General features: G+C 46.7%; 1 protein-coding gene across 5 annotated transcripts in view; it reads right to left on the minus strand.

Moving 5' to 3' along the window:
* Positions 1 to 423: 423 nt before the first annotated feature.
* GLI3 (GLI family zinc finger 3) overlaps positions 424 to 15,729 on the minus strand; it is a 319,343-nt gene continuing 304,037 nt past the window's right edge. For all 5 annotated transcript variants that reach the window (XM_070369350.1, XM_070369351.1, XM_070369353.1 and 2 more), the window contains 3 exons: positions 12,021 to 12,311; positions 7,020 to 7,347; positions 424 to 6,067 (listed from right to left, as the gene is read on the minus strand). In XM_070369350.1, the coding sequence (XP_070225451.1) occupies positions 3,735 to 6,067; positions 7,020 to 7,347; positions 12,021 to 12,311 (2,952 nt within the window). In that variant the 3' untranslated portion in view covers positions 424 to 3,734. The remainder of the gene's footprint in view (positions 6,068 to 7,019; positions 7,348 to 12,020; positions 12,312 to 15,729) is intronic.

Raw genomic sequence — 15,729 nt, forward strand, 5'->3', positions numbered from 1 at the left:
AAAGCCACATTAAAGTAAGCTTCTACTATGTCAGATTTTCTGTTAAGGTGTGTTAGGGTATCTCCGAATAACAGGATGATATATAAAAGAGGGACAAGTTGTGAGACGTTAAACCTATTCATGTCCTTCCTCTTAAGAGTTCGGCCAAGAGATATAGTTAAGAAAAATGCCCTCGTTACAACTGGCATGCCTCCCAGGTACCCCTCTTCACACACCACTCGGAGAGTGTATTGCCTCATTCTCCATCTTAGGGATGAGGAGTCTGGGTCTCAGACTAAACGTGTGTGTGTGTGTGTGTGTGTGTGTGTGTGTGTGTGTAAGTCAGGGGGGTGGTCTGAGTAAATGCAAGTTCTGGATTTTTCCAAAGAAAGCCCCTTTTCCATTCAACTATGAATTAAATAAACCGCCTAGGAAACATTTCAGTACAAAGAGTTTTTTTTATTGACGTTGTAAGAAACATTGTTCCTTTTCTTTGTTATAAAAAGACTAAGTGGTTGTGAAAGCAGAAGTAGAGTCCATCTGTTGGGGGCGCTGCAGCCCCGGGCTTGAGGTGGGCGTGGGGGGCATCGCACAGGCTGCAGGCTGATCCGAGGAAGGCCGGGCGGCCACGTCCAAACACTATGCCTACAATACTTAAATGTATTTACACATGTTTCTTTTAAAAAAAGGGTTACACATTTTATTTTTTAAAAAATCTAAAAAAGGTGAAAACAATGAACTTGTATTTTATCTTACACGTTTGCAGGATACACAACAATAACTTGTCAGAAGAGAACATCCTCCTATGCATTCAAAACAACATGGGAAGTCAGGTTACGAGACAGCTCAGACTCTGCTACAATCGGGTCCTCTTGGCCGGTGGCAAGCACACAGCCTCAAGCCCTGATTGGGCAACACCAACTGGTCCCTCGCTTCGACGACATTAACATAAAATAAGGCACATACATCGCAAGAATCAAAACTCTGTGGCTCAAGAGTGTGAGCCAATGTGTGAAGAGCAGGGGCGGTCTGATCAGTTCTTTAGAGAAGAAAACAAAATGGATTGACAAGGAAAAACACGTTTAACATGGGTGCTAAACAAAAGTACCATGCCCGAGCCTGCATTAAAAAGCAGGCTATGACCATAGTGAGTTGGTGTTATCTCCCCAAGTGCAAGGGACAAGAGAAGTGGAGGGAAGACTGGAGGCTGGGGATGGGTCCCATCACAGGAGATTCTAAGTGTACAGAAATCCACGTCCAGACAGAACACTTGGAAATGGCCCCAAAAGATCTTCTTCACTGACTATCGCAACAGACCATCACATTCAAAAGGACACTTTCCTCTCCCACCTCTCCTCTCCTCCATTCTTCTGAGAATTTCATACTGAGAGAAACCAAATACTGAGCTGAAAGGTGAGTGGGTCTTCTGCAAATCTGAAGGCCAGAGCAAGGAAAACAAAGTATGGAAAGAAAAAGATAGGGGACAACCAGAAGAATCACCAGAAAGCAAAAGAAAAAACAAGGGCGCAAGGTGACAACCATGCTCATCTCAGTCTCCATCCATCCTTCCATGCATGGTGAAGGTGATTTGGGAAATTCGGTAACTGAGAAATGCAGGGCACATCCAAGGACTCTAGTGGGGAAGGGCTCTTGGTGCAGGAGGAGGAAGACAGAAAGGCGGTTAAGCCACAAGAGCAGGCGAGCTCAGACCAGGACCTTAGGACTTTGAGTTCACCTAGAGATGAGATTCAGCGAATTGGACTGCCGATTCTGTGACCAGATCATGACCCGTTTGAAGAATACAGAAAAGGCCTCGATTTTTCCACTGAAGAGTGATAGAGACTCAACTCTACTAGCTCAGATCACTGCTTGTCTTTTGATTTGGGGCTCTGTTCCAAAGGGGATGCTTCCTTTGATTTAAAAGAAGGTGCTGCACATGGGGAACAGCGGGAGGACCTCAATACCCCTCTGCTTTCATCTAGTTGAAAGCAAACCCAACTGTCTCAGCTAAAGTCCCAAAAGTCTAAAATTCAGAGGGGAATTTTACCCCACGTGAGATTCTTGGTCCAAATAAGAGAACATAAACCTGAGAAAAATGAGCTGGTCCTAATATTCCATTATCTCATACTTTTATTTGATTTTTGTCTACTACTAATTTAAATGGCAGAAAGGGGAAAAAACACATAACGGACTCATGAATCACTTTGGATAAATCTAACTCCAAGATGAATGGGGCAGAATACAACATGTTGACTGCAGTGCTGATGTTGTATTTTCATAGTTTACATACTTTTTAAAGGTAAAATGCTGGATAGTCCACATACCCTGTGCACACATGGTATGTCTTTTATGTGTAGCAACTGTACACATGGGGAGTAGCTGCACTTTTTAAGTCTTTAAACCTTTTCATCTGAAAGTCTAGCTTAAGTCCACCTTAAGGACAAACTGCATAGAAGACTTAGCTTCTTAAATGGCTGCATAATGTAATAGAGTGTTAAGAATGTATCCACACAGCTATTAAACTGTGCCCTTAGAGTTTTTAAATACTGAAAATGTTTGAAGCAATTTATTCCAAATATCTTGGTCTATGAGCTTTTCTTTTACAACCAAATTTCATGAGTCCCCTAAAATAGGGCACTTAGAATAGAAATACTCTTTTGCTATAGTGGAATTAATATATTGTTGATAACATAGCCAGCTGTGGGATTAAGTACCTATATACTCAAAACTAGATATAATCAATTCTCAGTTACTCTGTTATCTATGAAAATGGGGCGAGAGATGGAACTAATCATATGCCAACCCACAAATATTTCCCAAATTCTATGCAATAGCTTTAATCTATAACATATCTACCTTCTTACCAGAACAGATGGAAGTAACAGTGTGTGTGGGCGTCGCCCAACACTCCTCCCTGTCTCCCCCTGGAACAGCGCTGAACACTTCTGGACAGACAGAGAGGGGAGGCAGGGTCCATAACTGAGAACTGACATATAGATGTGCCCACCTTCCTGTCCAGCACACGTATGGACAGGAAGGATTTTAACCCCCAACTGTGGGCAGAGTTGTATCTCCTCTGCACAGGAGCCCTGAATTTCCACTTGTGTGTATCTGTCTGAAGCATTCCCCAAACTGAACGGGGGTTGGGAGCTTCTCAAAAGCCTGTTACCTCGGCTACAGTACACCCACAAGAGATTCCCAAACTCACTCTCCAACTTCCGACTCCTGAGCCCAGTGTGGGAATTCAAAAACAAAAGAAACAAAACACAAAAACAAACATTGAGCATATGTAAAGGAAAATGGAAAAACGCTGGACGTGTAACCCCTTAGTCACAAGCACACCAACTTCCTAGTTCCTTGGAATAACGGAGAGACACGTCAAATCCTTTCACTTGCCCTCTCTCTGAAAAGAAAGAACGCGCACATCACCATTTACACCGGTTTACTAAAAAAAAGAAGGGGGAGGGAAGAATAGGCTTACAGTTTTCTTTTTTTTTTTTAAGAGGATGTTTTGAGTGTAACAATACTGATTCAAAACTGAAATGGAAGACAGTTTCTCCCTAGAATACTTTAGGGTTTTTCAGAGTCCTTTTCCATAAAAGGAATATACTTGAAACACATCCCAGTTAGGTGAGATGAGATCGCTAAAATACATACAGAACTAAAAAAACTCAGCCAAACAAAAAAGGGTCAATTTAATCTTTTAAACTCCTAAAGTTTCAGGTCTCTTGGCAGTCGTTTTTTTCCCCTAATGCTTACTGCATAACCGCAAGGAATTTGCTTTCTTCCGCGAGGGAGGTCAGCAGAGAGCTCATGTCCCCGATTGCCATGTTGGTGGTGCTCAAAGACAGAGGCGGGAACGGAAGGGTGGCTCGCGGCGTGGTGAGTCGGGAGGAGCTATGAGAAAGGTTCTGAATAATGCTTGGGCTCAGGGCTCCTGACATCAGGCTGGCGTGGTCCCCGTCGTCTATGATAGCGTCGAAATCAATCTGCACCCCTTCCAGGTCATGGCTGTCGAGGCTGTCAACTGTGCTTGTCACCTGGTTAGCACCTGGGGAGAGTAATTCAGAGTTTTCGGCGCCGGCCCCCTGGAGCAGGCAGTTGGCTTCTGACATGGAGAAGGAACCAGTTTTCATGTCTTGCTGACCGAAGCCAACAGTTTGGTCATAGAACTGACCAGAGTAACTCTGCACATTCGAACAGAGCTGATGGGGTTGTCCTGGCATCTCCATCTTGATGCCATTCACCCTGCAGGTCTGACTCGGGTCACTAAACTGTCCTGGCTGCAGAGCGAGACCACCCCTCGGCCCAGCCTGGCGCCGGCTGCCCCCGTAGCCAACACATGGCTGGTAGCCCCTGACGGCTGCCACGTTTGGCGGCTGCACGCTGATGCTGGGAGGCCCGGGCAGGCTGCTCTCCGGCCCTTGATAGATGTGTGAGGTAGCACTAGCCTGCCCCAGCAGGTTCTGCCCGGAGCGGCCTGCCCCCTGGGTGTGTGTGCTGTCACCGAGGAGCTGCTGAGCCAGGTACCCCTGTCCTGTGGGGTCTGGGGCGGGTATGCCATTCACCGTGCTGCCGGTTGACTCATTCGGCACCACCGACAGGCCAAAATCCAGATGGCTCCCGCTCCCTTGCATGGTGATGCTTTTCAGCTTTGCCGCCTGGATCCCAGGGCCACAGGCGCCATCGAGTAAGGTGGGGGCACCAGGCTGCCTGTTGAGGCAGTTCCCATACTGCTGGGCCTTATAGGGTGGTTCATGGAAGGCATTCCCATTGGTGCCAGCTCCGCCACCGTGGCTCACTAAGTGTTCCGGGCCCCCGAAGGAGCTGGCATGCTCCCCAAGGGTCGGATACCCCCCAGCTGGGCCAGCCCCACTCCTCAATGGATTCTGTGGGTGAACACCCATGTGGCTGTATGACCCGAAGGCCCGGGCCTGCTGCCCCATGGACCGCTGGCCGCATTTCAGCTTGGAGGAGGACAGGTCGGCGCTGCCGGAGCTGACTTCGTTCCACTGAATGGGCAGATCGGATTTACTGGCATCGGGGCAGGGCTGCTCCAGGCTGCGGTACTGCTGGCTGCCGGTGTGGCTGGCGTGGCTGTCGGGCAGCCCCAGTGGGTCAAAGTCCCCGGGTCCACTCCCTAAGCCGTGGGGCACTTTGCTGTCATCAGAGAAGGTGCCTGGGAAGTGCTGCTCATACCCGGCTGGGTTCTGGGAATTTAAATACTGCACCACGTCATCAGGCAGGAGGTCCTCATCGTTCAGGCTCACGTCGGCGTCCATGGTCAGGGACTCCAGGGTGACATTCTCAGTGATGCTCGGGGGACAGGGAGAGGAGTGGAAGTGGCGGGCCTGGCCCCCATCGGGCCGCGTGTAGTTCTGAAGCACGAGGTTGCGCTTTTCCAGGGATGGAGGCAACACCGGAGGGTTGAAGCTGTTAAGGCTGTTGAACCGCTGTACCCGGGGCAGAGAGAGGCTCTCCGAAACCGTCCTCACCGGGTCGCTGGCTCTTCTCACGCCGTTGCCCAGCGCATCCTGCGGCAGCAGTGGGCGCCGGCTGTAACCGTGGGCCCCGCCGTCGCTGCATCTCCGAGGAGGATGCACGGGAGGCAGGGTCCCCGCCGGCTCCCTGCCATCTCCCAACAGGGCCATCCGGGTCTTGAGGCTCATCCTCTCCATGTTGGGCAGCGGGGTGGGCGGGGGGCCGCCCGTGGCGGCGGCGTACTTGGCTTTCAGGCGGTACTGCTGGGCGGGAGTGAGGCTGAGCAGGCTGGGCAGACCGTCGCCCTGGCTGGCCTCGCTGGACCTGCGAGAGGCGTCGGTGGAGATGGGGTCGTAAGAGTCGGCCACGCTCACGTTCTGGGGTCGCCCCTCGGCCTGGGACGCCTCGCTGGACCGGCGGCTGGAGAAGCAGGGCGAGATGCCAGAGGAGCGGCGGCTGCTCAGGTAGGCGGAGCTGACGGTGCTGGTGCTGCTGTCCCTCCGGTTGAGCATGTTCAACATGGTGATGTCCACCCCAGACAGGTCGCTTCTGTTCGGGAGGAGGGGCATGGGCCCGCCCAGACTGCAGCTGGTACTGGGCTGCGTGCCTGCAGAGACAGCGTGGGAGACACGGGTTTACCTCGGGATGACAACACAGGTTCTGGGGCCCGAAACCAAACCAAACCAAACCAAACCATGACCAGTCTGGTCACGGTGACCCACCCCTGCCCTGCAATGTCGAAGGGCCAGTGATGAAGTAAGGGGGTGGGTGAGCAGGTGGCAGGCTGCAGTGGTGGATTCCCTGGCTTAAACAAAGCAGTAACAACTCCCTGGATGAGTTAAGCTCCTTCGCAGGTGTAGTGCAAGGGCAAAGTGAAGAACCACAGGGTATAGATACAGCGCTCAAGTTACAGGAAATCCAAGGGCAGAAGGCATTCTGAGGGTCTCATACCCATTCTCAAGGCTTCCTCCGACATCCTATGCAGGTGTAAGGCACCCGAGTTGCTGGGGTGGGGGAGTTCACACCTGGGCTCTGCTCCAGGTACTGAGTGTAATCTCAGAAACACAAAGCGACTAGGGGCTGACTGGCAGAAGTGGCTTCCCTTTCTCTGAATTGGGCCAACACTGGTCAAAGTGACTGTTTACCTGCTGGCTGTAGACTGTGGAAATCAGAGGCAGGGGCTAACTCTGGATGCCTCTGCAGCTAAGATTTCCTTACTCTGATCTAAGAATGATGATTTCACGAATATGAGTCACGTGCAGTTTTACTTTTCATTCCAGTATTATCTTCTTACTGTCTGCTTTTATTGGGTTGGCCAACAAAGTTCATTGGTTCCCCCCCTGCCCTATATCTATATCTATATCTATATATTTTATATATCCAATAAAATATGGGTTCTCCAGAGAGGTAACACTAATATGCATAGTTCCAGCCTCATTTTACTGCTGATGGGGAAACAAGCAAACAGAAAACCCAAGGACCTGGGTCTGCACAGTGCTCTGGCTGCCTCCGAAAGAACAGAAAACCCTGAGCAGACATGAGGTCTGGCTGGCACTCACCGTTTCCTATGAGAGGAGAGACTGCAGGGGCTTTAGGGGGTAGAATGGGGTTCAGTCGTGGAAGCATTCCATTCACTTGTTTGAGCCTTTCTAGTTTGACGTGCTCCATCCATTTGGTCCCTGCTGGGTTCCTCCGGGCTTGCAAAGCGAGGGCTGTGGTTGCAGTGGAAATGGTCGAGTCCATGATTGGGGTTTCATCGATGGCACTGAGGTCGCCCACACCACCTCCATCGGTCAGAGGAAGCTCGAGCCCACTGTTGGAATAGTTGCTGATGGGGGACTGTTGGCTGCTGCATGAAGACTGACCACCAGGGCTTGGCTGAGATGTCTGTGGGGTCAAGAAGAAAAGGAAATAAATGTTACCTAGATGATCAAGGCCAGGGAGCAGACAATGAGCAATCACGCAGATCAAGGCCTGCGGGATTCTCAGTGGGTGGGATGAGAAGAACTATTTTCTAGTGAATGGAGGTGGCCTCCCTTGAGCTCAGTGATGATGGATGGGCCAGCAGGCAGATGTACCATGGAGGGCAATGGACAGCAGGGGGAGCCAGGTGTGATGTAGCAGCCATGGAATCCCTCGCCCAATGCCAACTCTGTGTCACATTTCCTCAGTTCCCACCCCACCTCCATGACTTGAGCCTTTGGGCAAATTACTTAGCCACTCTAAACCTCAGTTTCCTTATCCAGAAAATGGGGACAATTTATTTATCCTAAGGATTGTTGTGGAAATTAGGAGTGAAGCCCTGAAAGCACACACAGTTCAAAAAGACCTGGATAATAGGATAATTAGTTGGCTTGGAGATTATTAGTGGTTATTAGTATACATGCTTTAGTCCTCAGGATATATATGCCAGGAACACATGTTACCTCCCCTCCAACCAGTCCCTCTTTATGGTTCAGGGTTGGTTCCCCAAGCTCTATAATCTCTGTCCATTCCTTCTACATTTTCTTGCTTTGTAAAACTCCAAGTAGGGGGATATATGTAAAAGCAGTTGTAGGAGGGAAGACTTCAGTCACGTAGTTTCTGCCATAGACAGAAAGGAGTCTCTGGGGAAGTCACAGGCGTCTTCCAGTCCCCAGTGTGCACCTGGCCTTGCACTAGGAGAATCAAGCCAGGTTTCCCTAACCCCAGCCAAGTGGACTTGGCAAGCCAATTCTGCAACTCTTGAGAACTTAGTCTAGTCCACTAGGTTCTCAGGGAAAGACCCCTCTTCCAGGGGCCCCTCTGACCATGGGGACAGCTCATTGTGTCTACGTTTGGGAGCACTCTGGCTTGCACTGAGCGGTCCGCACAACCTGGCCCTGGCCCATCTGAAATTCCAGTGATTTCCCGGTGGACAAACAGCTGCATCCTTTTCATAGAGATAAGAAAAGTGATGTTCAGAGAAGTTCAGTGACTGCCCAAAGTTACAAAGCGAACAGTGTGATGACCTAGACTCCTGGCCTCACTTCTGTTCCTCTATAGCACTCTCTCTGGTGTTACCTAGCAACTAGAGTCTGACAGCAGCCCGTGAGCAAGGAGAGATAACTACACACACTCTGGTACACACGGCTGTGGTCTCAGGTGTAACCACAGTGCTGTCAGAAGGGGCTCTGGACACAGGTCATTTCCGTGGAACTTGTCACACTTTTCCTGAGACCACAGTACACACACCCAAGTAAATGAACACTTTCTAAGTGAGCACCACATGGTACACTAAGTGTGTCCTGGGCAACCAAGCAGAGAAAAATAAGATGCACAAATGTGATCATGAATGCATGAAGCCTGGCTTATTTTTGCTTCTGCAGAGCACTGAAGGGTCAGACCACCTGCTCCTTTGCAGAGAACTTAGATCATCCAGGGCTTTGAATGACTTTTCCTCTCAGACTGTCAAATCAGTATGTGTGTGTGTGAATCTGTGTGAATGTACACACACTTCCCTGTGGAAGAGTGCAGACTCACGTTTCCACAGGGCCTGGAAGAAGGCTCTCATGCATCTACAATTAGAAAATCCTTAAAGGACCCCGACAGTTCAATACAGGTTAGATTGCCAACAAGTATATCCAGTTCTTGCCCTAAGAAGGTGGTGCACGTCTGGTCCAAGAATAAATTTATACTAGTCAACATGACAATTAAATGGTCTTTGAGAACATCTGCTTGGTCGGCCCCAGTGTGATTTATTATGGAATCCTAGACAAATAGAACGATGAATTTCAACATCTAACTCCACGTTTTCACATGCTGAATGTTCAAAACACATTGCTTCTATGTTGGAAACATATCTGGGCAATGTTCACTACCAAAGATATCACAAAGGACAAAGACTAAAGAAAATAAATAAAAAGCTATATGTTAAAATGAAAACAAAACAAAGAGAGCAGAGAAGCCAAAATTCCCTCACCTTATTACCCACTGTCCTTAGGAAGTGAGAACAAGACATTTAGGAGCATTACACAGAAGAGATGTTGGAGTAATCAGAAAAAAAGAAGAAAGAATTTAATTTATAGCGTGATGAACAAATCAAAGACAAGTTTTTAAAGAAAGAATATTAGAAATGTATATCTCACATGCTTCAATAACTACGTCTATGAAGATACCTACTCATTTACACGTGTGAGCACATGTACATAAAAAAGTCCCCTGTGGAAATTTGATTAATTTATTAACCTCACTGAGCCTGTTTCCACACCTGTAAAATATGGGGCCTAGTCTCAATATCCTGAAATCTCTTTCCAGCAGTTTGTTTCTATATCAATATATCTATATCTCATAAAATATTTCACATCTTGGAGCATCTCAGATGTCACTGAGCAAAATCGCTGTACGTTTTTATTTCTACTAATTTTCTTTTTAAATAATGAGTGTTTGGAGAAGTGATAACTTTTCTTTCTTTCCTTCTTTTTTGCTAAGGATGTACATAAAAGGTACCAGGGACTCTGAGCTCACTGCTGCTGCTGCTGCTAAGTCGCTTCAGTCGTGTCCGACTCTGTGTGACCCCATAGACGGCAGCCCACCAGGCTCCCCCGTCCCTGGGATTCTCCAGGCAAGAACACTGGAGTGGGTTGCCATTTCCTTCTCCAATGCATGAAAGTGAAAAGTGAAAGTGAAGTCGCTCAGTCGTGTCCAACTCTTCGTGACCCCATGGACTGCAGCCTACCAGGCTCCTCTGTCCATGGGATTTTCCAGGCAAGAGTACTGGAGTGGGGTGCCACTGCCTTCTCCCTGAGCTCACAGGATGTCCTAAAAATATAAATCATTGTCTTTCAATGACATTATTTAGGAGACCATGGATTCACTTTCTTTGTTTCAGTAAACATTAAGGATAAACGGTTAAATATTTTGCATAGTTTTTATACAGGTGACTTTATTTTAGGAAAATGATAAATACTCCTCCCACAAAAGTATATAAAACACCGTTTATGAACTGATTAATTTAAACGTATAGGGATCAGTTATAAAAAGCAAAGTACAGCTATCCACAGGGAAATAACGATACGATAGCTTATTTGCATGATTTTTGGCTAGACCTAATGTCACTTGCTAAGACTCTTAAGAGTTTAAAGACAAACTCAGTTAGTCACTAAAATGCAATTAAGTCATATGCGTATTAGTTCGTGCCCATACATACTGGCTACACATGACATCACTCAGGAATTCACAGGATGTCCATCTAATTCCTGGACTTTTCTAATTTTATGCAAATGATTCCTTACACTGAGTAGAAATCTGCCTGCCTGATCATTCCCATGCATGTGGAAGTCTAAGCACGTGACTCATCTAGTATATTTCTTTCACATCCAAAGAGTGGACAGACTAGAACCCAAAACACAGAGCTGACTCCATTATACATATGCCAAATACAGATGAACTAAATCTCCTCTGCTACTCTTTTCATTTTGTCTTTGGGAAAATTTTAGCTGTTTTATTCTGGCCCATGCGTAAGGCAAAAATCACCAAGCGAAGTCTGAAAGAAGCCGCAGCAATAGCTTAATCCATGTGTCCTATTTGTCATCAAACTAAGATTTTTGTCGATGACATTTGTCAAATCCCTCCCTTGCTTTCTACCTCCTTGTTTCAGGAATCATTTTAGATATGGTCTCAAGTCTATCACTTAATCTCTAGATTGGCACAGGAGTTGTCTTTTCTAAAAATTCAGAAAAAAATTTAAAAATCCCTTTATATCTTCCCCTCTTTCTACTCCAGCACATTCCCCTGGGGCCCCATGACTCGTGTTTGGCTGTGCCAGGCCCTGGGCCCCTGTACACATTCCTTCCCTTCTCTGAGTGTTGCGCTTGGCGGCCACCTGCTCTCTGCCCCTCCCATGGCATCGCCACGTGCACCCTGTTAGCTCCGCTCTGAATGCTCGCACCCAGACTTGTCTTAGACCCCTATTACCCAAGCTTTCTTAGTCTGCCTATCCCACTGGACTGCAGACCCCTAAAGAACAGGGACCATGGCTTATTTCAGGTGGTGCTAGTAGTAAAGAAACCACCTACCAATGCAGAAGACCTAAGAGACAGGGTTTCGATCCCTGAGTCAGGAAGATCCCTTGGAGAAGGGCATGGCAACCCACTCCAGTATTCTTGCCTGGAGAATCCCTTGGACAGAGAAGCCTGGTGGGCTGCGGTCCACAGGGTCACAAAGAGTTGTACACAACTGATGTGACTCAGCACTTGTGCATGGCTTATTTCTCTTGGGGTCACCAAGGCAAAGAAGTCAGAAAACATGTTTACAGAGGGACCCAATGAATAATTCTCTATGTTAGAGGCCTCCTGAAAATGTGGATGGTGGTGTGGATCTACCTGCCACAACTTCCAGATCGATTTAAAAAAAGCAGTTAGGAAACCCCAAACCTCTTTTCTGAGCTGGGGTAAGTAATTGAGATCAATGAGCTCTGATCTCCTTAAATCAAACAGTGGGTTCCAGTGAGGACAGGGGTGACGTGATCCTCCCTTAACTTAGCACCCTACCTGGCCCCTTTAGAGACCTGGGACAATCAAGAAGGAAAGCGAATAACATACCATGGGCTTCTCCGCCTTGACCGTTTTCACTTGGAGGCATTCTTCCCGCTTTGAGGTAGTGTTGCTGAGGTCCTTCTGCTCCCCGAGGGCTCCCTGAGTCTGCCGGCCAGGTGACCTAGACTGTGAGTGGCCGCCGGAATCTCGCGGGGGCGGGGGCCGGGGATGCACGTCCCCTCGCTGCTTCTTGGTGACATGAGCCTCTGGGCCGTGCACGGTCTTCACGTGTTTCCGGAGGGAGCTGGGGTCTGTGTAGCGCTTGGTGCAGCCGGGGATTTTGCACACATATGGTTTCTGTCAAATGCCCCAACAATGAAAGAATGGACTGTTATCAAAGTGACTGTCCCCGGCCCAACAGTCTCCTGTGGCTCTTCATTATGGTTTAATTCTTTCAAAGCATGATCACAAGGTTTTGAGGTATTCAAAACCCTCTAAATGGTGCAGTGGTTTAATAAAGACTATTTGGACACAGTTTGGGGTCCATGGACTCTAGCTTGAACACATTACTATTTTAGAGAGTGCTCAGGGAGAGCTTGGGAATACTGGGTGGCACAGTGAGAAAGAATCCACCTACTAATACAGGCTATACAGGAGACATGGGTTTGATCCCTGGGTCAGGAAGATCCCCTGGAGTAGGAAATGGCAACCCACTCCAGCATTCTTGCCGAAAATTCCACGGACAGAGGGGCCTTGTGGGCTGCAATCCATGGTGTTGCAAAGAATAGTACACAACTGAGGGTATGTGTGCACGTGTGCACACACATACACACACAGGGAGAGCTTAGAACACGTGACTTGTGTTTGTGCTCCTGGAAAAATTTATTTTGTGAGTAGGAAGAAGTGTCATGGGGTCACATGGTGTCCAAGATAATTTGATGACAGTGGTGATGCTGATGGTGATGATAAGAGAAGAAGGCTTAAAAGACACCCATCCTTTCATGAGAAGAATGCTACACACCTTTGGGGAGAGCTTGTGTGGAGACATTTCTTACGAAGTCCTGTTTCCCAGACCTAAAATCACTCTTCCACCTTTTAAAATGTGCTCTTTGCACATCGACATAGTAGAAAACAATAATGACAATAATAATTGCCTGGAGCTTCCCTGGTGGTCCAGTGGCTAAGACTCTGTGCTCCCAATGCAGGGGGCTCTGGCTAGAGCCCACAAGTCTGATCAAGGAACTAGAGCCCATAGGCCACAACAAAGACGGAAGATCCTGCATGCTGCAACTAAGACCCGGTGCAGACAAATACATCATAAATGAATAAATATTTTTAAAAATTGCTGTAGCCTCTCCTAGGTTAGATATCACTAAAATATGATCCTTTGGGTTGTATTACAACTGTGTGGGGGTGTTCAGGGCTCAGAATATCCAGAACCTTTCTGATCTTCAAAGTCCTAAACCCTGTTGGAGTATCCACAAATGCTCACTCATAAACCGACGAGGGCTGGTAGATGTCATTCTGGAGGTGAGTATTTCTGGGTGAGGCTCTGCTCCTGAGTACTAAGGTCTACAAATTACTTCATGCTAATTTCATTTTCTGTGTGGGTCAGTAGTCAAACTTATAGTCATCAAAAATTATACAGACCCTTGTAGTTGAATATTTACTCACATCACAGAACTGCTAGCATTATACTCATAACCAATGTCAGAATTGTGATTCTGTTTACTTCATTTGCAATATAATATATTCACGGATGCTTATATGAGTCTATATTTACATCCGTATATATCAGGAGGTGAGCTATTAGATAAACAATATTCATGAAAGACATGATTAATATAATGTATCCATTGGATTAAAAAAGAGTCCCTGTCTTATAGAATGATGCTTTTCCACTAAAAGCCAAAGAACAGACTGAGTGCTGCCTAAAATTATGGCATGCCCTAATGGAATGAGGTAAAGATTCCAGAATGCTGAGAGACCTCACCGCCAAATTTGAGATAATTTTGGGTTGAATTGCTTCCCATTAACTACAAATTACTTCTTTTCAGGAGCTTGTGTGATTTGCAGCATATATATGTATAATGAAATGAGCACATCAAATATCTCAATGCATGTCGTGGGTGAGGGGTCTGGTCTGCTCTGAGACACTGCCTTTGTTTCCTTAGCAGACTGCTAGTGGCTGCATCACATCGGGCTAAAGACCCAGGGGTACTCTTACTGCCCCCCCCCCCCCCCCCAAGTCTATGTCAGCAGCTTTCTCGATCTCTTTTATCCTTCCGTAACTACATGATTGTGAATAAAATTTTACTTATGTGTTTATGGTCAATGTTAATCATTTATTTTAGGTAAATCGCTCCATTTTGGTGAAAGATATTGTTGACCAAGATACATTTTAACCTCATGATGGATATTCAACTCTCATTCAACACTGCATTTTCTAATGCACAGAAGAATTCAAGCTCCACTATAATGCATTTCATTAAAGCAAACAGATGTGGGCATGCATTTGAAGCTCATAAAAAGATAAAAACTCAGTAAGCGTGTTTATATCTATTCATTGCTGAAGTTTTTTTTTTTTTTTTAATTGCTGAAGTTCTAACATTCTTGGTGCCCAACTGGCTCCACAATAACAGGAGAGAATCTACAGGAATGTATGCCTTCTAAGTTTCTGGTCATAATTGTACCTAAGTATATGAAATATAAACAGATTAATTAAATTCTAGGTTAAGTTAATCAAATCCCCTGAAACATTTTAAATTGAGATATTTGGTTGGCCAAAAATCTGTATGGAAAGTCCATACGGAAAAACTCAAATGAACATTTTGGCCAACACAACATAATTCACATACTATAAAGAACACCCTTTTAAACGGCACAGTCCAGTGGCATTTAGCACAGTCACAATCTTGTGCAATCATTACCACTCTCATGTTGCAGAATATTTTTATCATCCCAAGAAGAAACCCTGTACCTATTTTCAGTCACCCCTATTCCTCCTCCCCCCAGCTTGTGGCAGCTACCGGTCTTTCTGTCTCTATGGATCTGCTTATTTCAGATCCCCTAAAACTTTGTACAAAACAAGTACTGCTGCTAAGTCGCTTCAGTCGTGTCCAACTCTGTACGACCCCATAGACAGCAGCCCATTAGGCTCCCCCGTCCCTGGGATTCTCCATGCAAGAACGCTGGAGTGGTTGCCATTTCCTTCTCCAATGCATGAAAGTGAAAAGTGAAAGTGAAGTCGCTCAGTCGTGTCCAACTCTTCTCGACCCCATGGACTGCAGCCCACCAGGCTCTTTCGTCCATGGGATTTTCCAGGCAAGAGTACTGGAGTGGGGTGTAAACAAGTACATTGGATTACAATTTGTGGCTCAGCTGGTAAAGAATCCATCTGTGATGCAGGAGACCTGGGTTCAATCCCTGGGTTGGGAAGATCCCCTGGAGAAGGGAAGGGCTACCCACTCCAGTATTCTGGCCTGGAGAATTTCATGGACTGTATAGTCCATGGGGTTGCAGAGTCGGACACAACTGAGCGACTTTCACTTTCACCACACATCATAAAAGCATTTTTGACATTAAAAAAAAAAAGGAGATGCGGCATCTTGTCTAAAACATCTGCAAACAGTGGATCAATATTATAGATCCCAAAGGACTCAGGTTTCTTTATTCCACTAGAGTGTGTAAAGGTGAACTCATGTGTGTGAGTTTATGTGTGCGAGTGCTTTTGTTGAGTGTGGCGAAACCCCTTTGAGATACTTTTCCTTTGTCA

This window comes from Bos mutus, chromosome 4, assembly GCF_027580195.1.
Source record: "Bos mutus isolate GX-2022 chromosome 4, NWIPB_WYAK_1.1, whole genome shotgun sequence".
Taxonomy (NCBI): Eukaryota; Metazoa; Chordata; class Mammalia; order Artiodactyla; family Bovidae; genus Bos; species Bos mutus.